The following is a 27,642-nucleotide window of genomic DNA, read 5'->3' on the forward strand; positions in this document are numbered from 1 at the left end:
CATACAACTATTCTCCATTTGCATGGGTGCCGTGAAGTTAGCCACCTGTGTTTTTAGGAGCCCAAAGTTAGCTCTGGAGAATTTTTCATGGTGATTACCTTTGCAGGGGGCGGGGTGAGAGGGATGTGGATTTCCAAGGTGATTAGTTTATGGTTGGATCTAGCCGGGGAGGAGCTGACTATTGTAGAGCAATGGTCGCCCATGTAAGTAATGACCAGGTCAAAGATGTTGCTACCTCTTAGTGGGGGTAAGAACGAGCTGGCCCATGGCATTGGAATTAATGAACTCCAGGAAATGTTGGGCAATTGTATTGGTACCAGAGTAGTTTTCCCAGTTAATGGAGGTGCAGGTGAAGTCGCCTAGTAAGAGAGTGTTAGGTTGGACCCCAATATTCTCCAGGGTGCTTAGGAACGTGGAGTTTAAGTGTTAAGACATGGCTGGGGACCTATAGCAGGCTATGACCTGAATCGCTGTCTTACCCAATGTTAGCTGCACACCTGAAGTATCTCTGATGCGTTATGTTGGGCTACCAATCTGGAGGTGTGCGCATCCTTTAAGAATATGGAAACACCACCACCTTTGGAGCTTCGGTCCAAGTTCTGAGGCTGAAAGGTATGGAATGAGTTATAGCCTATTAGTGCATGAGTGTCTTCTTTTGCCTTGAAACAGGTCTCTGTTGCAGCACAAATGTCGATGTTTTCCATCTTAAGAAGTGCTTCAAGTGCGTGCATTTTGAGATTTAGACTTCTAGCGTTAAGCAGCATGACCCTCAGATTGCATTTGTTTGTAGCTATTACGGTGGTAATTTGGCCTTTGGAACACCGCCTAAAAAAGGCACTATAGGGGTGGCAAGAGCCTTGGCCAGTATCCAGAAGCTCAGGTTTGACAGATGCAGGCCATCTCTGACGAAGCATCGAGGTCTGCCAGTCATGTCATCTCAGGCAGACAGATACTGGATCCCCTTACAATGACACCAGAAACTTAGCCAATTGTTGAAATCAATCATTTTCTGCTTGTACTGTGGTATCATTCTGGGTGATGGTAGGATGCTGCTCAGGGCTAGGGTCATACCCGCTTGGGCTACATAATCCGACAGCTCCTCCATGACTCTTTTCATGTAATCCAGGGAGGTATGTCTCAGATCATCGACACCCACATGTACAATGACGAGTCATATTTTTACCCGTTGTTGAGGGACCTGAGTGCGTGTGTTATGTGACAGATCCTGGCATCTGACAGGCAGCTGACTTAACTTTATCCATATTCAACCTAGTGAGTGGGACATCATGTGCCTCACTACCGTGTCACTTATGACTAGTGTGCTGGGCATGCTGTTTTGCCTTATGGGCTTCGGTTGAATGGCACACTGTTTACAAGAGTTATGTGTCTCGCGATTAGTGTTGTGTTGTTGTGGTCGAGTGTGTTTCTGCCTTGGAGGTCTCTGCTGCTTGGGTAGACTTTTATTGAGAGCCTCCGCAAAGGTGGGTGTGTGGTTTGTGTTTTTATGTGAAGGAAGTGCTGGTGTGTGTTCTGGAGGACTATGTGTTCCATGTGGTGTGGTGCAAGTGCTGACCTTCTCCTCTTGACCAGCTATTCCGGTCATGGCTGGAGAGTGTGTGGCTTCCAATTTGTATATATAAGTGCATTTCTCGCAAGTCATGGTGTTGGGAGGTAAGAGGAGAGGGATGTATGTGTACTTGAGGCAGTTGCTACATTGCCTCATTATGCCCAGGTTCACCAGGGTAATAGGAGAAAGCACAGGGAAATGACCTTCAGAAGTGCCTGGAGGGGTGGGCATTGATAATAAGTACTGGAACTGTTTCCTTGTAGAAAGTTTAGTGCTGGTAGCACTTTTGTTTGCTACAATAATTGCTACAAGAAGTCTGGTAAAGTGCTAGACTAATAAGCTAGTACAAGTGCAGGAGAGGAGAGAACTAGTAGAGCTAAGGGACAAATTGAAGAGCAGACCTTGGCACCACTCAGGTGCTTACAAACAGTCCTGGATACAGCAAGTCTGTATCTGGACTAGACTAGTGACAGGAAAGGCAGGAAACAAGCGCAAACACGGGCTTTTAAACCAGAAAGTTGAGAGAGAAGGAAAAACTGTTCAGACGGCCAATAACTACAATTTCTGGGCCAGAAACCACTCCTCTTGTGGTAGATAGGCTACTTAGTGCTTACCACTCCACTGATAAGCTAGGCTTCCCTCCAACACAGAAAGTCTTGGGGAGCTCAGGAGCTTACAAACAGGCCTGGATACAGCAAAGCTGTATCTGGACTACACTAATTCCAAGAAAAGCAGGAAACAAGCTTAGAATTTATTTTTTTTTAGTAAGTGGAAAAGGAGAAAGCAGGAACAGAAGATAATTCAAGGCTAAGAACCTAAGTGGGTTGGCCTTCTCAAATGCTCTCACTTTATTAGGTAGAATACGCTAATGACACTAGATTGGGAGGCATGTCCCATATCAAATTTACAGTATGGATGAGCAACTGCAAAGCCACCAAGTATAAGAGCAAGACACCAATAGGGAGAGCAGGTGGGAAACTATTACAGCGACTAGCTGTAGCCACTAAATGAAAGTTTTAAACAGATAAAGGAGCAAGGAGACTCTAGAGAATGCTTTTAACTGCAAACAAATCAGTTATATGATACCTGATTAGAACACAGAAATCTCATTAAAAAGCACAAATGCACAGAAAAGCGCAGATAGAGCACTCACAAACAGAAACTACAACTCTCAGTATGAAAAAGCAGTTTACCGTTAAGTAATTCAGTAAAAATGCAAGTGCAATTCAATGAAATAAGTGTAAAAAAATAACTTATTCTGCTCTTAGAATCTTGAGGAATTTCTGCTTAGTTCCAGTGATGAATCACCAATTCCATAGCCTGGTAAATACAAGCCAGAAACAACAGACTCGTATAGTTACTAGGCATCTCATCCAAAGTAGGACACACACAGGAGTGCAACACACCCCTACCCCCCTTAAAGTGCACTGCAGTATCAGCAATCCATCTACATGGTGTGGGAGTAGAACCCACAGCCTTCTGCCCCAAAGGCAAATATGTTATCTGTTGTGCTACTAACATTGCTGCAAATGATCTAGCTCACTTGTGATCTGACCCCTTGGAATCTTTCTAGGGGAAGTGACACAATGTCGGTGACTGTGTCGAGCACAGCTCCAATGAACTCCAGCTGTTGTGATGGTTCTAGACAGGATTCTTTGTAGTTTATAGTGATTCCTAAGCTGGAACAAAGTAGAAGAGTGTAATCTCTTGCCTCTAAGAGTTGACGCCTGGTGGGATCAGTAAGGAGCCAGTTAAGATATGGAAACACTCGGAATTCTAGCAGTCTAAGATGAGCTGCTATCACTGCCATGCATTTGGTGAACACTTTGGACACTGTGGTGAGACCAACGAGCAATGCCCTGAATTGATAGTGACTGCCTCCCAGCCAGAAGTGCAAGAATCTTCTGGACCACTTGTTCATTTTTACATGCATTCATCTTTTTCCAAGAACAGAAGTATAGCCTGAACTGAGACCATCCGGCATTTGGTCTGCTGAACTGAGTTGTTCAACTGACTGAGGTCCAAAATTGGTCTCCAGTCCCCGGTTTTCTTTGGCACTAAAAAGAATCTCGAGTAAATTCTGGATCCTCTCTGGTCTGGTTGGACTGCCTGGATGACTCTTTTATTCAAGCAGTTTTCAAATTTCTAAGACTGCTGCCTCCCTGTGACCAAGTGGAACATCCGGGATTTGTTTTAGTCTTTTATTTCTTCTGAAAAAGGAATATTGTAACCTCTGGTTATAATCCTCTGCACCCACTGTCCGTTATTCTCAGCCAGGCAGACTGATGCAAGGATAACTGCCCCCCAACTGCCTCCAGAGGAAAGCAATCAGACCTCTTTTCAGGAGTGCTGATAGGAGTTACCAGGGTAGGAATCCCTGGGATCCTGATTCTGCGGCCACGTCTGCCTCTTGCTTGGCAACTTCCATTGTTGCTACACCCTCTGCCCTGGGGGAAGTCATTGCCATGTGAGTCCTGGAAAGACCCTTGGGACTTCTTAAACCATAGCCTTCTGCTTCTCTGGTCCCTGGAATAAGGTTGTTGAGGAGTGGAAAAGTGTACTCCCACAGCAGAAAGGGTGTTCTCATCATTCTCAAATCTGGCTAGAGTCTCTAACTTTGGGGCCAAACAGTGATGAACCGTCAAATGGAGCACTGACAAAAAAAAAAAAAAAAAGACTTAAATGGCTCCACAAAATCACATAAGTGCATCCAGGCATGTCTTCCGATGGCTACAGCTGAACCCACTGCTCTTGTTGTCCCTTCGGCAGCATGAGCAATTAGTGTCATGGACAAATTGGAGATGGATTCTAGGGTGGCGAGTTGAGAAGCCACTTTGTCTCAAACTCCTTCAGCTACTGCTACTGAAAGAGTATCTGAAAGCTCTTTAATCAGATCTCTTTGAAGTCTGGTACAATGTGCCATATAGTTCAAGGACCTGAGAGCAAAGGTCGATGAAGCATATGCGTGCGTCTCAAATCTATCCATTGTCCTTGACTCTTGGTTAAGAGGATGGATAGTAGGACTTTCATCAATAAGTTCCTTTTTAGTGGTTGCTGCAACCACCATGGTGTCCACAGGAATACCTTTGGCCCAGGGTTGCTCATCTTTAGGGGCAGAGACAATACAATCAGGTCTCTCTGGGATAGGCTTGACAGAGTCAGATAACTTCCAAGCCTGCTGAGTGATCAGCTTAATAAGATCATTAATGAGCGGAGAGATCCAAGAGGTAGAGGGCTGAGCATGAAAAGCCTCTAGGTATACGGATTCCTCTGAGGAAGGCTGTAGGGCAAGTCCAGCCACCCCTCTGGTTAAGAATTTCTAGGATGTCCCCTAAGGAAACATCTTCAGGGGGTGGCTTAGAGGAACCTTCCCCTTCATCAAAATCAGTATCTTCTGTGAAGGATTCTTCAGGGGAGTCCAAGTGCTTCCTCTTCCACTTTTTTTTTGAAGGTACCTCTTCAGTGGGGTGCTCCAGAGAGGTATCCGAAGATGACACAACCAATGTGGTTTGATCTTGAGACTTTTGTGCCCTCTGATCCAGGATAGAAACTGGAGGAAATGCCATTCGAGGGGTTGGACAAGATGTTTGGTCCAAAAGGGAAGGTATAGACTGTTTGCCCAAAATGGACAAGGCCCTCTCCATAGCCTGGAAGTCAGATCCTCCCACAGAGGGACGAGAGCCAGGAACCGAAATAGACTCTTTCCGAACCGTGGTCCCAACCTACACCAAGGAGGCTGCCTCTGAAGCAGAATCCAGGGTCGAGTTTACATATGCCAAAGCACTGAGGGGCATGGAGGGCTCCAAATGCATCAAAGTCAAACCCTGCCTCTCGGAACCAGCAATGAAGCCTTGACTCGGGAGGTCTCGGGTTCTGACAAACCAGAAACACTCAAGATAACAATCGGTGCCAGAAAAGGAGCTCTGAATAGCACTGGAACAATCAATGCCAGGAAGGTTGGTACCAGGGGCTCCGGAATCTCAGATGGAGTTGAAGGAGGAATAGGAAGAAGTGTGGAAGAAGGTAAGGTTCCAGAGCTAACAATGCTAGGAACCATGGAAGGAGGTAATCCCCTCGCCATAATGAGCTGGTCCACCTGTCTCATGATATCAGATTCAGATAAACTCTTGGCAGACCAAACAGAGGATATCAATGGAGATCTTAGTGGCTGTCTCTCCAAAAGGGGACTGGGAGCACGGTCCACAAAGAACTCTACTGAGGGGGAGTAGGTTGCATGTGGTAAAAATTATAATATGAGGGTCCTTTGGTTCCAAGTGGTCGGTTGGTACTGAAGGGGGTGTTGTCTGCACAGATACTGGTGCTGAGGACATCGATGCTGAAGAGGTCGGTGCCGATGGCACTGATGACTAAATATCTTGGCCCACCGGTGTTGTTGAAGATGTCAGCACCATGGGGGATTTGGCCATTTTAGAAGGCAGTTCCGGGGAGTGTGTCAGAACTGAGTGACTGCTTCTTTGGTTTGGAAGAGGATGACAAACTGGCTTCTGTTTTTGGACCAGATAGGGCCTCTTTAAAGTCTGATTTAAGAAGGCCTTTTAAAATAAGTTTATTTTTGCGTTCTATGAGGGTTCTGGAATAAACCTCTGACAGATCGCACAGTCTTCTTGCAGATGGACCACACCAAGGCAACACACACACACACACACACACACACACACACACACACACACACACTGTACTAGTATAAAGAAGAGGGGAAAAGAGCTTTTTGTTTTTTTGGTAAATAAAGAGGAAGAAAAGAAAAAGAAGAGAAGGGGAATACCAACAATGGTATATCAAGTTACCCAAAGGTAAAGGGAAGAAAGTACCAAAGATGGTACTTGGGGGAAAGTCTATCAAATGGTAAAAGGGAGAGAAAATGCACTCGCGCATACACTAAGACCTATCTAAAGGAGGAGCAGGGTAGTATAGACAGGATATAGGAAGACTAGAAAAAATCTAGGAAAAAAATAACTTACAGTTTTGAAGAATAAGCTAATGCTCAAGAGATCAGAGAGAATGCATCTGGCACAAGAAGTGGAAAAATGAGATCTGGGGTAATTTGGTGAGGAGCACTGTGGGTAGAGTGTAGCTCGAGAGTTTCGGAAGGCGCAAGCTGGAATAATTGCCGAGTTGGTTCTGAGGCTCAGAACTGAGCCCACAGTCAAAGACTACATGAAGATTGAGATCATCAGATTATGTCTCTCTCTCTCCATACTGCTATGAATACCCTTAGGAGCTATTTCTCCCCATCTCACCCATCTTTATCATAACTGCTGAGCCATCATCTGAGCCTGCTGCTTTTCCTGACCTTATTTTCCTTAGTGCGGTTCTTACTCCATCTAGGGTGGGTGCTTCTCCTCTTCTTTCACTGTAGGCTGTATCTCCGGTAGTACAGCTTCTGTGTGTGTGTGTGTGTGTGTGTGTGTGTGTGTGTGTGTGTGTGTGTGTGTGTGTGTGTGTGTGTGTGTGTGTGTGTGTCTTTATTCAGAAGCTGCTGGAAGTAATCCTTACATCGACCTTTGATGTCCTGTGGACTGATGAGCAATTTGTTGCTGGCAGCCCTTATGAAGTGTGTCTGACTAGCTTCTTTTAACTTTTTGTCTCTGCCTTGCAACCTGATAAAGTTTCTTTGTACCATCTACTCAGCCACTTTCCAGAAGCTGGTAGAGTGCCTCTGATGCCTTGTTCTTTGCTATTGCAACTCCTCTCTTAGCCTCTTTGTTAGCCAACCAGCAACTCCTCTCTTGGCCTCTTTGTTAGCCAGCCAGTATTCCTTCTTAGTCCGGTCTGTCTTTTCTATCTCCCCCTTTTTTCTGCTCTCCTCCTTTCTTTTGTTGACTTCCAATATAGCAACATCTCAAGCACAAGAAATACGGACAAAGCCAAATAATTGGGAAACAAATGCTGAAAAATAGGGACATATTTTAAATATCACTCCTATAAACTTAAAAAGTTGATAGAATGGCAGATGTTGCATTATTATACATTTTATGAAGGATATGAAATCTGGAAATCAAATGTCTGTTATTTAGTATTATTTAGTGATTTCAATCCTCAGTGATTCATGAGAAAACCATCAAATGTATGAGGAACAGTGTGAAACTCTACCACTGGTCCAGTAATCAAGGATCCTTAAATCTCACCACTAGCAGCAGTGGGGGATGTACATTGGAAGAATAACAAGCACACACACAGTATTTCCAGATGCAGCTCTCTGCATCAAGTGCAACTTCCCTTAAGAGCACACAGAGACCAGAGTCCGTCTGGGGGTGGTTTCTGCCTCTTTCTCCAGATCCCCAATAAGACTCCCCACTGGCACATCTATAGAGCTGAGATCCCAGCTGAGTGGCCAAGCCAAGACCTCCAGCACCGTCTCTGTCCACCAAGTGCTTCGTGCTCCTGCCCAAGTAGCTGACACACACACACACACACACACACACACACACCTGGGAAAGGCTGGCACAGGTTTACTAGCTATGCCCCATTCTACCCAGGCTATAAGGTGGTTATCACTGCCATCAGCTACATCCTTATCAGCTATTTTAAGGCCCTTAACAAAGGGTGTTCAATCTCACCGAGTAATGTTACTACTACAAACTGGTAGTTTGGCCAAGAGCAAAAATATTAGGAGTGGCCCACAGTGTCACCAAATAAATATTCAAGTACTCTCAGAACTTAAATACGTCTCACAATTATCAGCCACAATGATAAGTTTAAACAGCAGAAATATCTCACTAAAAGAATCACAGGCCTAAAGCAGATGCCCTACGCTGACCACCTTAAAAAACTCCAGCTATACTCTGTCGCATATCATCTACTCAGAGGCGATCTCTGTTTAACATACAAGGCCATGTCAAACCCAGAGCTGTTGGACATGCTACACTTAAAGAAATCCCAATCCCTCAAAGCCACACGCTCCAGGGATCTAAACCTTGTCATCACAATAAACAAAACATACTGGAGAGATAGGTTCCTGACCCAGAGACTCCCCTGACTCTGGAATAGACTGCCTATACATGTCAAGCAGAGCACCTCTTTGGCCCTCTTCAAAAGGAACCTTGACTGGATGGGAGAAAGGAAATTCACCCCGGGGATCACATCAGTTGCCCTGCTAGACAGGGGTCCAGGAAAATAAATAGTGTGGGAAGAAATAGCCAGGGAATTGTTATGGCTAGGCTTGTATAGGCCCTAGGGCCGATAGCCTAGTAGCCTAGTACCAACCTATGAACCTATATTTAATAATAAATAATAAAAGAACAAGAAAATACTCAGTAGATAATCACAGTTACATCAGAGCTGAAAATCATAGGAAATATTTAAATCTCTCTCTCTCTCACTCACTCTCTCACTCTATCCCAAGTGAAAGCCCGCACTGATGTAGATGGTAGCATTCAGCATCTACCTGTGAAAATACACAAACAAGGACCCCTCCTAGATCTAAGGCAGATCCTGGAAGGCATAAAACAATAAACACTTACAAGACAATACAAAAAATTTCTAGGTCTAGACATTGCGTCTCCCACTACACTGAAACTGAAAGAAAGACAACATCCCTTAGTAGTGGTCATAAAGTAATCTAAATTTTCAGATATTTTTCTGAAATTAACCTCCTGTGTTGCAGCTTCCATTTTTAAAATATATATATCTAAACAGTTACAATATTGTAGATACATTTCTGCTCAGTACAAAATACCTCTTCAGCACGGTTTACTATCAAAAGATCTAAAGGCATTTGGTCTAAAGTTTATACGGTCGACAAATATGGTTGACACATGAATATTAAGTAGGTCATTTGGTCGACAGTTCATTTGGTCGACAGTCTGTTGACATTATGTTGACAACAGTCAAGGATTTCCCTTGTCAGCACTATTGTGCGACCTCGGAGTTGTAATATATAAGTAGGGGGTGTGTGGGGGTGCAGGGAGTCACAACCCCCCTGAAAAACACTAGTGTTATTTGCATGTGTCTGTCAACCATTTGAACGTCAACATTATGAATTCGATCTTTTGAACTTTAGACATTATGATTTCAAACAAATGAACGTCGACCAAATGACGTTATATCTTTTGATAGTAAACCTTTCAGCACACGTCTGTACAATATGACATGCAGTTCTAATACATCTGTAATACAAGCATCTTACATGAAGCACGTTGACATTCGCAAATGACACACAACCATTTACAAAATATGGCAGTATCTCCCTTTTGTTACACTTCTATATAAATCATGCTAATATTCACAAATGACATATAATTATTTACAAAATTCCTGATAGCTGGGCTGGCAGCATCTCCTTTTGTTACACTTCTATATAAATCATATTCATATTCACAAATGACATAATTATTTACAAAATTCTGCTAACTGGGCTGGCAGTATCTCCTTTCGTGACAAACAGAACAATAAGAGGCAAACATCTGGATATTCTGCAAAAATCTGGACAGCAGAGATGTATATGACTTCCTGAACTTCTGCATTCAACCACCAGCTTTCCTTATGTACCTTATTTCCATACCTGGCATGACCACAAATCTATTCTGTAATCCTCTCACATGCTGTTTTGAGGTGCTGCCATTCTTCTTCAACTCCACCTATTTCCTTTCTTCAGGAGGTGCTAGAGCCCAGAGAAATTTCTTCAGCTGTTGTGCTTTCTCTCCAGTGAACTTCCAGGTGTTCAGTCTGGTCTCAGTTGACTTTACAGCCATCTTTAGTTTATCCTCCTTGCAGCTGATTGTGACAACCAGTGGTCTATGCTGTGGGCTGACTGTTTCACTAGAGATGACTTTGCAATCGCTGATTCCACCTCACTGCCCTTTCCTTCCTAGAAGGAAGTCTATGTAAGTTGCATGTTGGCCACTCTTGTATGTGATGTTCCGACGGTCTCTTCAGCTGAATCATGGGATGGTCACCATCAAGCCACTTGCGAGACAGGAGTCTGGAATGGCCTCTCATCCTTTATTCCTGTTGACCCATTCATGTGGACCCAAGCAGTCCTCATATCCTATTCTGCCTGTTTCTACATGTATATTCAGGTGACCCATTATCAGCACCAATTCATGCTGTCTTGCTTTATCTAGTAGGTACTGCAGCTACTGTCTGAATGCACTCTTTTCCTCACTATTGCAACCTTGCTGTGGGGCATAGGCTGAGATTATGAATATTGTACTTTCCTAACACTGACATCTGACTGCCATAAGTCTGTCACTAATTTTGATGACATCCATCACTGTCTTCTTTCTCTCCACAGTTCCCACTTTTAGCATGTCCTCCTCCTGAGTAGTACACTTTGGATCCCAAGCCAAATGGCATTGCTGCAATGCCCTTCCATCTTCTTCCCTGGATACATAGGATGTCCAGCCTCCACCTTACCATCATGTCATCCATTTCCATCTCTATCCTGTCAGTGAACCTACACCAAATGTAGTAATTCTTAGCTCAGGTTTGGCAGGCTGATTGGTTTTACATCCACCTTTCTCTCAACTGTGCTACCCCAGGCAACTCAAACTGTCAAATGGATACTGGCCGGCCAATACCATATTGACCCAGGGCTGCTGGGCTTTATGACAGGCACACACTGGCCAGTAGGGGGGTACATACACCATTATGGGTCCCTAGCATAGGTTGGAGTAGGTCAGGTCCTTAACCCACTTATCACTGGCAAATACCCATGCCCATCTGACAACATTAGTCAACATAACCAAATCACCTAGGGCCATATTTTACACTGTCGAGTGACTAGCCCTGCCACAACATGCAGTCTATGATCCGTGCTCACCTATCTTGAGGATACTGCTCACTACAGTAGATGCCCAAAGTAGTTGGTATTCCTCATACTGGGCTCTATTTAGAGCCTGTGCCATTTCCAACAACTCCATTCTTGGGTGAGTTTGAGGTGAAAACACTCATGCTTTTGAGAGGTGAATGGAACTCTTTCCATAAAAGGCATTGGCTGGAGGTCAGAATCGAACATTGCACCTTGTTCATGGCAGGTGAAGACCTTAATCACTATTCCTCTAAACATTATTATTCTAACTCCAAGGTCACTGTAAGTTGAGGATAATGGAAATGTTTGACTAAAGCAACCTTGTTCAACAACTCTACTTCTAACATTATAGATGCTATTTTTTGACTGTCCAGGTGTCGTATAACTAAGTGACAAAACATTGTATATGGCTATTTTTACAATTTTCCTTTGACACAGTCATTATGTAATATAGTATATCAAACTATTACTACAGAGGAATGAAGCTACACTTTCACTTACCATAGAAGGGAGTGACAGTCAGGTAGGTCAGTGTGCAAATATTATAAGCTTCAATTCTGATATCCCTCCAGATTCCCTGTGTGGGAAATGAAGGACCCCAATCCCAGCTGAATGAGCACTGTTCCTAAAAAATAAAATAAGAAATACAATAAAAACATGATGAAATCCAAAATTAGAAACCTGTAATATATATTCAGTTAAAAAATAAAAAAGACTACACAATTAAATGAATACATCCCAATCTAAGAGTCACACCTACTATTTGTAAACATTAACTACTATGGTATTCACCTTTTTTGTGGAAAACTATATTTAATCACACCAGTGGCTCATTTTTGCATGAGTCCCAAATCAAAGGCTTGGAGCAATGGAGCACGGTCAGAAATGTGGGCACTTCTTTTTGCAGCTGCATGAAAGGTTGGCCTGCATTTACCTTAGAAAATCAAACAGGACAGCACAACAGTGCAACAGTTACTATTATCAACTCAAATCTCTTGGTTATCCATTTGTCTGGCCTCCAGCAGGAGGTGCTTTTGGTAAGGAATATATATATATATATATATATATATATATATATATATATATATAAATTTTTTTTTTTCTGTGTCTATGTGGGTTTTACAGGGTGCTCTACTTCCTCCAAAGCTATGCCAAGTGCTGACTGCTAAACTGTTAATAGGTGAGGAAGCTGTGGGCAAGGCTGCTGTATATAAGCATGCCACAATGGACTGCCTATCATCTATCATTTACCAAGTCAAGCTATGGTTCATTCACAACCCAGAAAAAAAGTAATAAACTAGGTATTGGAGAATGAGTGAGCATACACAAGAAAATAAAAAAGGATTTTCAAACCAACTGCACAAATAAAAGTACCATGATAAATAGTGCTGAAAACGTAATGCAAAACAGGACGAGAAATATGCATTAATTAATAAGCAAAATAAACAGTACCAGTCTTCATTTTAATATTTGTATATTGTTTAAGTAAGCAAACTCCAACCAGGTTTATGTTTCAACAGGAAGAATAATTTGTTTTAAATACCTGACCCTTTTTAAAAGGTTTTAAGGTAACACCACCAATTTATGCAACAGCTTCGATCATTACTGAGCGTTAGTTCTTATCTATCTGACATAGTTAAATAATGATGTTTGGTTAATTATGGTTTCAGTGGCTCTTTAAAACTCACATTCCACTTTGAGTGTAATTGTACCTTTATATTTGTTGTTAGTTTGCTTAAGGAGGGTACAATGGGGCGTCTTAAATATTGCTTAATTTTCTCTTACAGTACAGTTTATTGATGTGAGTATTCCACCATAGGAGTTTCCCATTATATTTCATATGGATAGTGCTTGCTATGGCGATACTACAGTGGTTTAGAAGTGATATGCCTAGACATTGGCTTTAGCAATGGGTCTGTTCATTTATTTTATTTTTGTACTTTATTTTACATTTGATAACCAGTTAAGTATCCAGGCCCAGAAGGCAAAGCAGTAAACATCAAAGTTCCATGAAGACAAACAAACTGACAATAAAGATACTAGATAGTAAATGTATACAACTAAATAAACAATACATCAAATATATAAAATAGAGACAACTTAATATCACTAAAGAAAATACATTAGAATTATAAAATCAGTTGCAAATACCCAATAATAAGTAGAGAGCTTCAGTAGAGACAGAATGAAGTGCATAGTTAAATAACCTGGTAATGTCTTGATAAGCAATAATGGGAAACAAAAGACAAGAAGTCAAATGTGAAGGGGAAGGAAAGTACAGTTGTGTAAAATCTTATCATAACAATAGATGTCCCTCTCTTCACTGTTGCGGTATTCTTTACAACAGCGATCCCCTGCCAAGGGTAGCCCAAGATCCGGCCAGCATACCAAAGCTTTTAGGATGTAATAGATGTCAAACATATGCTCCCCACACACAGTGCAGGGCATAAAGGTGACTTGCAGATATACCATCCTCAGAACTGAAAAGCCCCAGTAAGAATGAAAATCTAATGATAAAAAGAGGTAACGCGCACATCCAGAAAGAGAAAAGGAACAGGGGAAGAGGGAGGGAGTGAATACTGCAACAGTGAAGAGAAGGACATCTACTGTTATGGTAAGATTTTACACAACTATACTATATCCTTTCATATCACTGTTCCAGTATTCTTTACAATAGGGAGAGTATAAAAGCTCAGGAAGAAAGGTGGGAGAAGGAAGGACCAGCAGAGACCTCAAGGAAATTATGTAGGATAACCCTGGCAGAACCGGCTCTACCCCTTGAAACAACATCCAACTAATAGTGCTTAAAAGTATGCACAGAAGTTCATGTAGCAGTCTCAAGGATAGGGTATCCAAGCCCCAAGAAAAAAAAAACACCAGAAGAAGCCACAGCCCTTGTAGAATGAGCCTTAACAGAAGAAGGATGGCATTTTCCAATTTTCCATGAAAGAAACAGTAAAAGGAAACCACTTTAGATAATCAAGAAGCAATGGTTTGCTTGAAAACAGCCGAACCTAAAAACCTAGGATGAAAAAAAAAAGCTGCTCAGATTTATGAATGGCTTTAGTTTTATCCAAATAATATCCAAGTTGTCTGTGCAAATCCAAGGTGTGAAGAAACTTCTCACTAGCAGATTGTGGAGAAGGGGAAAAAAGTGGGCAAATGACTACACTGATTACGAGACAATGCATTAACCACCTTGGGCATAATAGAAGGATTAGTATGAAGTGACACTCTATCCTTATGAAAAAAACAGAAATGGAGGAACAGCCATAAGGGCCTGCAGCTCAGACATCCATCTGGCTGAGGCAAGGGCCAAAAGAAAAACAGTCTTCCAGGAACAACATTGTAAGGAAACTGAAGCTGCAGGTTCAAAAGCACCCTGTGTCAATTTTTCCAAAACAAAATTTAGGCCCCATGAAGGAGCCTGAGAAGCTGTGGAAAAGGCATCAAGAACAGAAGGGACAGCAGAGGGCCTATGAGATTCCATTTGAAGAAGCTCATAGCACTTTTTCTGAACATCAGAAACCTGAGAACAATTCCACCTAAAAAAAACTTCCATCATATTGGAGACAGTCACCAAAAGAAATCTGCTCAAAAGGGGATTTAGGACTAATAGATTCCTCCTCCTCAAAGCCATAATCCAAGGAGGAGGAATTCTGTGAAAAATAGTTCAAGGATTCTTCATTAGAATCTACATCCTCAACTGATGAAACCTACTCCCTAGGCCTCTAATGAGGGGTAGAAGAACAAGGGGGAGCACAAACAGAGACCCCCTGAGGAGGCTTCAGAGCCATAAGGCCATTAAACAGACCTTCGGAGAAATTTTGCCATTCACTCCGATGATCTTTGGGAGCAAGAGAAAGGTTATTTTTCTACTTCTTTTTCAAGAGAATATCTGCCCTAAAGATATTAAATAGTTCAGACCCCTGAAGGCACTATCAGCATAGTAGAAATCTCTTCTCTGACTAAGATTTGAGGAACACCTCTAGGCCTTTCTGAAATAATCTGCTGAAGTTCACCCTGAACATATGAAGCAATGTCTGCAAGGCCTCCAGGGATGTGCAAGAAGCCAGATCCATACCAGCCCCCAAAACGGTCATGGCAGAGGAATTAGAGTGAGAATCCAAGTGGTCCACTGGGTTTTTACCAACCTTGAGAGAGATGTCCAGTGGAGGCAGCACAGCCAAAGAATCCGACCGTGATTTCTTGGTCTTCTTCGCACGACTGACCCTCAGGCCAGAAAGATTCCTCCATTATAATCTTAGCCAACAATTTAAGACATTGGTTTTCTAAGCAGATTGCTAAAGAAGAGAGAGAACTATGCAAGATTTCTGGAACAAACACCCGACAAATAGGATAAGGTGTATGGTCGTGAGAAGCACCTAAGCAAAACAAACATTACTCGTGACTATCCTTATAGGGAATCTGTCTCCCACATTGGCATTTCCCCTTTCTGGATGACATGAAAACAGAAACCATAAAATAAAAGGAGAAGAAGAAAAAACCTTGAAGAGGGCACCTATCTGAAAAGTGGCTTGGTAACCAGCAGACGAACAAGCGTTCAGACTGATGATCGAAGATGGCATTCAGACTGGCGGCAAAGAAGTTCTGAGGATGGTATGTCAGTGCATCACCTTTTTGGCCTACACGATGCACTGGGAACATGTGTGTGACGTACAGCATACCTATTACAACCTAAAGGCTTTTGTACACTGGCCAGACATAGGGCTACCCTTGGCAGAGGATCCCTATTGTAAAGAAGGGAAGGCATAAATATCTACATGTGGAATACTACCCGATGGACAATGTCCAGAAACACCTCTCTGTAAAGCATCCATTCATGAGCCTTTGTACTGGACATGTTCAAATAGTCTGACACTATACTTTGCTCTGAAGGAATGCTGACAGCCTGAAGAGTCACATGATATTGGACAACTAGATTCCAGACCTGAAAAGCAAGTCTGCATAGAAGGTAGGAATGTGCCTCCCTTGCCTGTTAATATATCACATCACTGTGGTACTGTCTGTGAAGAGTTTGAGAGGCCCTGGAAGAATGAAGGAACGAAAGTCTGAAGAGCTAAAAGGAGAGTTCTCATCTCCATTATGTTGATGTGTTCTGACCTCTGATGAGGTGGCCAGAGACCCTGGACCTTAACCGAACTGAAAGAAGCTCAAATAAAAAACTGAAGAAACTGAAGAAACACAACTGAAATGCACCATGAAACAGAATCCACACTGACTTCAGGAAGTATAAATCACCATTTATTCTGGTACCTCGGTCTTTTGCCTTCAAGGAATAATTCAAATACAAAACCCACCTCCTTTTATACACACCAGATACCTAAACAATCATTTAATTACATCAATTAAAGCAATTAACCTTGTGATAAAAAGCACTAAAACCCTCAAGTCAAAATATTTTAAAGTGCCACCATCATATAAATACATTTTAAATTGTAATAACTTTTAAAACCACAGTAAAAACTCAAACTTCGCTGTAAACAAGATCAGGGTTCCACAAATATCATGAAACTGTCAGCTACGATAAAAAAGCCTTTATTCCCCAGTAATAGTAAGAACTGGTTGAAGGAAACTGATATAAACTAGAAATATGTAGCAATACAATTTTAAATATACACATATTAAAAAGCCGACATATACTTAAAATGAATATTATCTGAATAACCGCAGTATACCAAATTTATACCAGATTTATAAATACTGAAATTGTTTTAAATACTACCCTCACAACACAAATACATTTTATAATTATACCTGTTATATTCAAAAATATTACATAAAAATACAAAACCATACAAAATTTGCTATGCTATCAAAGTGTATATGCAGAAAAACTACTAAAATAACATACGTAACATGAATAATGCGATGGAATTTATGCGAACAACCTAAAATATTTTTTTATAACCTATAAGGTTATATTATCCAGATTCATACCTCTGGGATATAATGTATGATAATGTAATATTATTCTGCATTCTAGCTTGCTCAGTTCCCTTCTAAAATTTCCTATAGTGATATTAGGTTGTGCCAAAACACTAAAAATCAACCCCCCCCACACACACACACACTGATCCATTATGTTTGGATATAAACTGAGCAGCTACTGGACTTTCTACATTAATTTCTTCTAATGTCCCCCCAGATGTTCCAAAATGCAGACTAACTTTTCTTATTTGTCCTATGTACCAACAGGTATTGGTGCAGTCACATCCACTAATGTAGATTATCCCACACGGATTACAATCAAAAATCTCTCTGGCAAAATAAAGTTTCCCATTAATTTTCAAACCATGTAGGTTTTTACTGTTAAATACTGTACAAGTGCAACACCTTTGTGTGCCAACCCTGCTCCCATCTACACTACTACCAATCCTTCTATTAAGCAGTTCTGTTAAATTGTTATACCTCCCATATGAAAATGTAATGTGCTTGGGAAACAAAAATCCTACCAAAGCATCTTCACTAACTACATGCCACACTTGCCCAACAATACCTTTCAATATGGGAGAAAATTGGAAAACCTGGTCACAAAAAAATCATTTTTCCACATTCTGATACTCACTCTCTTCTCTAGCAGTATGCAATCCCCTATCTCACTATCACAATGTTAATTACTTTAACTGATGTAATTAAATGATTGTTTAGGTATCTCGTGTGTATAAAAGGAGATGGGTTTTGTATCCGAATTATTCCTTGAAGGCGAAAGGCCGAGGTACCAGAATAAATAGTGATTTATACTTCCTGAAGTCAGTGTGGATTCTGTTTCATAGTGCATTTCAGTTGTGTTTCCTCAGTTTCTTCAACTGAAATAAGCTCCCCAACTCCTGTCCAAGGCATCCGAAAAAAGTTCCTGAGATGGGACTGAGGGTTAAAAAGGAAGTCCTGGGTTGAGAGAAAGCTAATGAACCACCACTAAAGCTCGAGTTTGAGACATGGAAGGAAAGGAATTGGGAAATCCAGTGAATGATACTGTTGAAGCCACACTAACTTGAAGAACCACTGTAGTTCTCATATGAAGCCTGGCTAGAGGCAGCACAGGAATGGTGGAGGCCATGAATCCGAGAACCCTGAAAAAATCCGTGGCTGTGACTGAAGCCAGAGGAAAAAAGGGATAAAAAAAAGGTGATTAGAGAGAGCCTTGGGTGGAAACATGTGAATGGTCTGGATCCTGCAACCGAGAAAAACATGATCCTATGAAGGAGCCAGGACTGAATTCTGAAAGTTTACGGGAAATCACAGGCTTTGTAATAGACAGACTATAAACTGGAGGCAATGAAGCAAGATCTCGGGGGGACAAAGCCTAAATGAGCAGGTCATCCAGATAAGGAAAGATATGAACACCTCTCATCCTGCAGAAGGCAATGACATGCATGAGACATTTGGTGAATACCCTTGGAACAGCAAAAAGGCCAAAGGGCAAAGCAGAGAACTGAAAATACAAGGAAAAAACAGAGAAATGTAAACACTTTCTGAAAAAAGGGATGAATGGGGATGGGGAGATAGACATCCTTGAGGTCCAAAGATAGCAAGAAAGCCTGGGGGAGGAGATGAAGGTACCATGGTTTGAAGGGACAACATCTGAAAGGAATGGACCTTTAGGAAGGGGTTTGAGATGAGAAAGTTTCAGGATGCGTCTCCAGGTGAATTCCTTCCTGGGAAACGTAAACATTCCAGAATAAAACCCTTTCCCTTCCCAGACAGGGGGCACAACTTCAATGGTGCCCTGAGCCAAAAGGCCCTGAAGCAGGTCTGGAAAAAAGGAAGTTGTTCCTGAGGAGGTTAAGAGATTCCCAGCAAAGGAGGAAGGGATTTCCACTTCCCTGGTGGATGACTGGCAGAACCCAAGAATCTTGAGTAACCCTTAAACAAATGGGAAGGACAGGGAAAGATGAAGGGTTAAAGGAACCTGGTCCAGGCAAAGGGGAACTAAAGTGTCAGACAAAACCTGGTTTGTTCTTGAAAAGGAGGCTAAATATACTTAGCAGGGGTACATGCCTAGAACCCTTCTCACCTTTAGCAGAGGGCAAAGCTGCCACAAAGGCTGCTGAAAAGGTGTCTAAAAGAGCAGCCAAGAGAGGAGGTACAGCAGAGGGCTTAGGAGATTCCATCTAGAGGAGTTCATAATACCTTTTTTGAATTTGATTGTCTCCATTATTCTTAAACAACCCTAACTAAAGAATGCAGTTAAATACAGACTGTATAAAAATCAATACAAGTACATAAATAATGGGATGACAGTACAAATAAACTTATGCTAAAACATATTTAAGAATCTATTTAAAAACATAAAATAACATTTTATTATAAAAATTATTATAAAATCTATTGCAATTATTTATTATGACCACTAGATGGTAGCACGTTCTTGAGAAAAGTTGGAAGATTTTTTGCAAGAGATTTTATAATAGAGACAATCAAATGTATGTGATTTTATTGGTTGATTAGTTAACTAGTTATTATACAAGCTTTAATTAGTGTTTGATGCATTATTTCTGTCTGACAAAGTCTTTAGAAGGACAAAAACGTATGTGCAGTGTTGGCATTAATCTATTTGTGAAGTGATATTAAAAGAATTCTGTCGAGCCGTGTTTGGCATCAGTGACTCCTTGCAACCCTATGTTTTATGTTACTCGCTGTGTTCAAGGGTTGTGTCTTCTGTTTTTACTTGGATAAACTTTTGGGCATCCCAAAGACCTTGGGTGCACCTACCTGCTACATGAGCGCTCCAAGCAATGTCTGAGGCGTCGGTGGTGATGGACTGGCAGGTAGGGCAGAGGATGAAGGGAAGACCCTTGTTCTTGGCACAGGCCTCTGCCCACCAGAGAAACATGGCCCTTATACATGGGATCACAGGGAGAGAGGTCCCTAGAGACAGAGTGCTGGCACCAAATGTTCTTTAGATACCACTGAAGTTTTCTCATGTGAAGCCTGGTCAGAGGAATTAGAAGGATGCAAGATGCCATGTACCCCAGGGCTTGCAGGAACTTCCTTGCAGTGAGGTGACTTCTGAAAGCCAGCTGGCTAAAGTAGAGAGGCAGGAAGCTCTGCTTTTCTGGGGATAGGAAGGCCATTTGGGATGCTGTGTCTAGCAAAGCTCCGAAGAAAATATTCTTCCTGGTGGGAGTTTGCTTTGATTTATTTTCATTGATGGTGAACCCTAGGGAGGTTAGGAGGGATTTGACAAAGAGAAGGTCCTGGAGCAGCTTTTCTTTGCACTCTGCTTGAATGAGGCAGTTGTCCAGGTAAGGGTAAATCAGTATATTTCTCTATCTGCAAAATGCTATGGCCAGGGCTAAGCATTTAGTGAATACTCTGGGTATAGTAGATAGGCCAAAGGGCAGTGCAGATAACTGAAAAGTGTTGTGATCCTGCTCTAAAGTGCAGGAATTTCCTGTAGGATTCCCTTATGGGATGTGGAGGTAGGCATCTTTTAGGTCTAGGGTCACTAGCCAGGCATTTTTTTGTCAGCACAGGCAACAGCTGCTGCAAAGTTAGCATTCTGAATCTGGGGACAACCAGAGAGGTGTTCAGAATTGATAGATCCACGATGGGGTGCCAAGTGCCATCTTTTCTAGGAACAAGGAATAGTCTGGAATAAAAGCCTTTGCCTGTTTGATCTGAGGGGACAGGTTTTACTGCGCCCTGGGATATGAGAGTTTGGACCCGTTTCAGTGCCTCTGCCCACTGATTTGGAGGCAAGTCTGAGCGCCCTCTTGGAACTGGAAGTTTGCTGAAGGAGAATTTGTATCCCTGAAAAATGATCTTTAAGACCCATTGGTCCTTTGTTACAGAAAACCAATTTTCTTTGAAGAGGGAGAGCCTTCCTCCTAACTTTTGGTGAGTGAAGGGAGGGCAGAGGGAGGAGGGGGAGTCATTGGGAGTTTTTGCCACAGAAGGGTGGCTTAGAACTCCCTGCCTTTGGGGTGAAAGTGGTCCACTGTTTGCTTCTCTGCTAGGCCTGTGAAAGGGGCCTGGATGGTCTGTCCCTGCGGGGCTTACCTTGGCCTTGTCTGCTAGGTGCAGGGAAGGACCAGTGCTTAGAGGGAAAGTTCCTGATGAACCTGGGAGGTTGAACCTTAAAGAAATATTTTACTGCTGGCATAGATTTTGCTTTGTATTATATCTTTTTTAAGCACCTCTTCTGCTTTTATTCCAAACAAGCGGTCCTTATCCAGGGGTGCATCAATAAGTTTAGACTTGACATTATCAGGGAGAGGTTGTTCCTTCAGCCATGCATGTCTCCTAATGACAGATCCTGACACTGCTGCCCTGCTAGAGGCTTCTAGGGTGTCACATCCACAGTGTAATGAGTGTTTGGCCACTTGACAAGCAGAGTGCAGTAAATCTGATAATTATTTTGAATTGGCACAGTCAGGAAAGGTAGATATATTTTGTTTTAATAGTTCCAAAGTGTGTTGCTGATATTTTAACATATGGAACTGACAATTGAGTGCTCTGATAGCTAAGGTTGCAGAGGTGTATACTTTTTTACGCCATCTATCCAGACCTCTGGAATCCTTGTCAGAAGGAGTAGGATTCTTGGCAGAACTAGTCTTAGCTCCTTTAAGTCCTTGTGTAATGACCTCTGGGTCTGCAGCAGGATTTCAGTACAGGTATTTGTGAGAATCCGGTACTCTGTAATACCAGTCAGGTTTACTGGGTGCAGGTGGGAGGCCGTCAGGGGCTAAGCTGGATTCATGGAAAACATCATCCACAACTTCTAAAATAGGGGGATGGCCAGGTGTCTGTGCCGGGGCAGGTCCAGAAACTCCCCAAGTCTAAGAAAAGACCTGAGATTCCCACTGAAAATGTTCCCTGAGGGTGTGAAGGGTTTCCCCCAAAGGAAAGGTCCTCTGGAGGGGAGGCAGAAGGGATGGATCACTCTGCATCTGAGTCCTCATAAGCAGTCAGAGGTTGCTGTTCCTCTTCAAAATCTGAATAGTCAGATTCCTCAGAATCCTGTTCTGTCAGGATTTCTGGAGAAGGGTGCCTTTTCCTTTTAGAAGTTGTGGCCTGACTACCCCGGATAAGGGAGATGAGATCCTCCACCATTTTGAGCATTCATGCTTGGGGTGGTGGAGCAGGAGCAAGATGGTGGCTAGAAGCAGATTTTCTAGGAGTGGCCTGGCTTCTAGGCTTGACAGACTCCATCGGTCTGAGAGAAATGATAGATGGATGAGAAGATGATGTTTTTTGTCTAGATTTGGTAGTGAGAAAGGCCTCCTCGGAAGCTGGTGCCTGCATCACAGCTCCAGTCCCAACCGAGGCAGAGACAGCCAAAGGCTCAGAAGACAAAGAAGATTTCTGCGGCATACCGGACTCCAAAAGGGTCTCGATAGAGGCCTGAGTAGATATTGAATTGGGCATTAGGAGCTGCGAAAGCACCTCACTGAATTCCAGAGAACTGACGACCTGCTTAGCGGTAGAGTCGCCGGAAGGCTTAGCCTTGTGTGGTCTGTCTCTATCTTTATCTCTGCGTTTTTTAGGAATGTCCACAGATTGTTGGCTGACGAATGCCATATCGGAATGCAAAGACAGAATATGAAAAAACTGTCTACGATAAGAGCTCTACGGCAAACGGCTCTCACATTAAAGAGGGGACAGAACCGTCAACGGGGGACATCGTGGTCTGGGCCTAAACAAGTGATGCAGTAAGAATGGAAGTCTCGGTGTGGGATCTGCTTTCCACAAACAAGACAATTAACTTTTTTGGACATCAGTTAGTGCAAGAAAAAATGGTCCCCAATGGGGTACTTAGCTTTATATGTTTTCAGCTGAAATTCAAACTCTGGTAGTGACGGACCGGCACTCGTGCAAACTGCTTCTGCTATGGGCTCCACGGCAAGAAAGACTGATGTAATGTCGTTGGCTGCCTTGCTTTATAGCACTGACGACCTGACGTCAGACTACAGGCGACTGCATCAGACGCAGGAAAACAGTGACTCTGGTATTCTGGCCGGCTGAAGGCTACCACAGCATGGATAACCCACAGGTGATGACTGCAACAGTGAAACATGAAGAACATCAGCAATACAGCTACGGGGATAAAATCACGAGATACAGGTATTAGCCACTATTATCAAAACAATGATATTGGGATTTTTTTCTGGTGTGCTCTTTATAAGGGATTTCCAGACATCTTCAGGCAAGGAACTAGATCTAATTTCCCATGATACTTTCTTCCAATACTCTGCAGCAAATTAGTCAAACACCTTTTCAATTACCACTACAGTGTATAGTGGTCTCACAAGGATATTGTTGGTTGCATGCCTCACTGTGTACATACAGCTCCTGAAGTACACAAATTTTCTAAGAGATGGGCAGATGTGGATCTCTCAAAAAAGACTGTAGAACAATTTATTTAGGTCATCAATTAAATAAGTTTGTTTTTTAAGACGTTCCTAAACACAGAGGTGTTAATATAGAAGTACCATCATTTTTAAAGGAAAAGATTTAACTAAGGAAGATAATACATGGAGGTGTGCAAGATTAAGCTATATCTGAGAGGGCAAGATCAAGGGTATTTGGGCCACTAGAAGGATGGTTAATACTGGCTAATACATGTACAAGAGAGTTAGTATTCATAAGGTCAATGCAGCACTGGACACGATGACTGCTGATGATGCGATGGTAGCCTTCCCATAGACTACTGCCAGTTTTATTGATGGACAGCTGAAATCCTCCAATATAAAGTCATTGAGCTTAACAGGGATTTTACCTTAGGTTGTAAGACAGCTACTGGGGTCAGTAGGGGGCATAGATAGTGTGCTACAGCTAGCTGTGAAATGGCAATTAATCTTGTTTATAGTGAACTGAACATCTAAGAGTTCACATCTGGAGTCCTAAGGTATCAGTCATGAGGTGATGGCATACTTGAAAAATACTGACATTTCCCCACAACTGTCCCAACTGCCAGTAGGTCTGAAGACAATACAGGCACTAAACACAGAAATAAAGGGAGTGTACCCATAACTTTGACACCACATCTTTGGAACTATATGTCTCTCTCTCTATATATGTTAAAGTTGCAGAAGAGTCTCAGGAGTGGAAATGTTGCTTGTTAGAGTTCCTGATATAGAGTACAGCGGGTCCAAATTAGACTTTACTATGTTGAAATGTCAGTATATGGCATTATGGGGAAAAGGGAAAGGCTTTATCCAGAATGCAAAAGTTGTGGTAATAGATGTGCACACCACCCCTGGCAAACCAGGAAGGCTTTGAGCTGACACATACCGATTCCCCTTGAGTGGCAGTAGTTATAACCAATTATTAAAGCCAATTATCTTGCCTTTGATTCTCTGCATCATTCTGTGTGGAGGCAAAACAACTCTCAGCATCTTCGTCTTTTTTGCCTCAGATAAATAAATAAATAGCAAGATCATGCATGTTCTTCTGTTTATGTCTCTAGTCATAATTATAATTATCAGGATGAAGGGATCCATATGCCCACATTATATCTTGGACATTGCCTTTGGTAAGATAGCCATCACCTTATTCTTATCTGGCCTAGTAAGGGTGGTGTCCATATGCCTGACAACAGTCACTTAATATTAAACCATTACTGTAAGTGGATGCAGTCTCAGTGGGCCTTAAGGACTTGCAGTCTTGTACCCTTGTACCATTTACAGGTATATTCACTACCTTTTGGTGTGTGCACACTGAAGTTAGGAGTGTTGCTGTGTGAACTAATGGCTGAACTCTCTTAGTCATTCTCTTCATCTTATTGTAAGTTGGTGTAATAGAGATGCTCTGTTTGTATGTTGTGTCTAACAACTGTGAAGTGGGAGGGCAATCTCAAAGTTCAATAAATTCTTTCATCTCTCACATATAAAATCACTGTCAGATGGCAATAAGTGGGTTTTGGTATGCATGAGGCAGTTGTTACACCTCTCAAAATACCTAGTGGCATTAGGTTGGCTAACAGCAATTCCATGATGGACAGTACAGTCAAAAGGGGTACGAGAAAGCAGGGCAGCTTAGTAACCTAGTCTTGGTATAAGACAGAAGGGTACAGAATGGACTAGAGAATGGTGACTAGATGTGATGTGGCTAAAGGATTCAAGAACATGATGTGACTACTGCCAAGAGTATGGACACCATAAGCAGCACACTCGGGACTAGATGTAAAATTCAAACAAGCAAAACATGTTAAAGTAACAGCAATATGTAGTGATGCTACAGTAATAAGCAGCAAGCTTAAATTAGACAGACATACCCAATAAGCAGTGGCTGCTCTGACAACTTTGTGTGGAATTGCTGTTGGGAGAAAGCACTGCATGTATTGCTGTACATTTCTGTGCGCTGTGACAGGTTAAGGGCAGTCTGCTTTGTTAGAACCATTACGTCTGACAGGCACAGCAGTGATACCTGTCTGTACTGTATGCAACATGGTACATAATTATGACTCAAATAGCTAAATTAGTGAGACTGTCCATGATCGACAGAAATGATAGCTGTCAACAAACCCCGATATTTGTGTAGCTTACATATAGCTCACAAATGGCTGCTCTTTTAATTCAAACTGTACAGTAAATGACCCTTTGGCCTATCTCTTTACACAATTTATTGCTTAACATGAATGCAGATGCCTTTCTATTTTCAAACAGAAGGTATGTGAAGCCTGCAGAGGACTACAAGTATCAATGATCCCACATACACTTTTCTTTGCAGAAAGCTTCTAGTTATGTACATGTCTTTGTCTCTAACTTGCAAGTTGCATACGGACTTGTTTTCCATGAATGCTTATGAATTTAATCATTATGAATGGAATAATTTTGTACTGCCACACTAAATGCACAGTAACTGGAGCAATCAGTTATATTATGTTTCAAATGTTTTAATTTACACATTTAATATTTTACAAATTCATTTACACATAAATGTATAAACTCAGTTTGCTACCACCATGTTGTTGTTCTTTTGGCTTTTTCCCCGGTAAGGGGTCGCCACAGCGGAACTTCGGTCCGCTAATGATTGGCAGCAGATTTTTACAAAACGCCGAGGTGCCAGCTCAATGCCCAACCTTCAACGAAGGCACACCCATTTACGCACGCATGTCTTTCGAAAACTACCCAACTGCGGGGAGGACATGCAGACTCCACACAGAAGGCACTCCCAAGCCAAGCCGAGAATCGAATGGGAGAACCTCTTGCTGTGAGGTATACACATATACACCCAGTTTGTTACCACCATTTGCACATATAACATGATTTTGAACATTTTTAAGACTGGATCTAGTGTAAAACAGTAAGCATACAATAAACGAAAAACTTCAGAGATTACAGATTGCCCTGAAAATATCTTATTAATGACATGTCAGCAGTTCCCAACTTAGAAGGATGCAAGCTACCTGTCCTGCCACAACAGTGCAGACCACAAACCTTCTTAGTGTAAAACAACTGGTCTGAAGCCCAACTGCTTAAACCAAAAGGCTTAGAATGATAGCTACACTTTAATCAGGTTACTACCAAGCAGTAATAAATACAATTGAATACTTTTAAGAAGGCCTGGATTAGTGCTCAAGTTATGTAAACAAAGCTAGATTCAGCAGGCCTGGATCTAGTCTATGCTACAGCAAACAAGGCGCACCAATTTCAGTAAGAAACAGTTCAAATATGCAGGCACTATAAGCCTTTAACCAGAAATTCCCAGCTCAGAAGGACAGAGTCCAGCCTCTCCAACCACAAGAATGCAGACCACGAACCTTCTTAATGTAAAATAACTGTCCTGAAGCCCAAGTGCTTAAACCAGAACTAATACACTTTTAGAATAACAGACACTGAGCCTTCAAGCAGCAGTTCCCAACTTAGAAGGATGTAAGCTACCTGTCCTGCCACCACAGTGCAGGCCACAAACCTTCCTAATGTAAAACAACTGGTCTGAAGCCTAAGTGCTTAAACCAAAAGCTTAGCATGATAGTTACACCAAGCAGTAATAAATACAACTGAGTACTTTTAAGATGACACAAAAGCAAAATAAAGTAGGAAGAAATACAAATACAGTAAAAGCAGATGAAAAAAATGCAAATATATATATTTTTTTGAGTGAGCAAATGAGATGGGCCCAGGAGGAGTGTCCAAATGCAGATTTACAAGAGGGGTGGGCAGTTTCAAAGCCACCAAGATTAACACCAAAACAAAAGCAGGGAGGATGGGTAGGGAACTAACTGAAATAAAAAAAATGAGGGTTATGCTACTGAACGCCAGGAGTTTAAATCTCAAAATGCATGCGCTCGAAGCACTCCTCAGTATGGAGAATGTCGACATCTGTGCAGTAACTG

At 42.0% G+C, this 27,642-nt stretch overlaps 1 protein-coding gene across 1 annotated transcript in view; it reads right to left on the reverse strand.

Moving 5' to 3' along the window:
* Positions 1-27,642, reverse strand: part of MANBA (mannosidase beta) — an 894,686-nt gene that overhangs the window by 734,771 nt on the left and 132,273 nt on the right. Inside the window, exon 5 of the mRNA XM_044061058.1 lies at positions 11,838-11,961. Within this exon, the coding sequence (XP_043916993.1) occupies positions 11,838-11,961 (124 nt within the window). The remainder of the gene's footprint in view (positions 1-11,837; positions 11,962-27,642) is intronic.

This window comes from Protopterus annectens, chromosome 2.part0 (genome assembly GCF_019279795.1).
Source record: "Protopterus annectens isolate FY-2018-M chromosome 2.part0, PAN1.0, whole genome shotgun sequence".
NCBI lineage: Eukaryota > Metazoa > Chordata > Ceratodontiformes > Protopteridae > Protopterus > Protopterus annectens.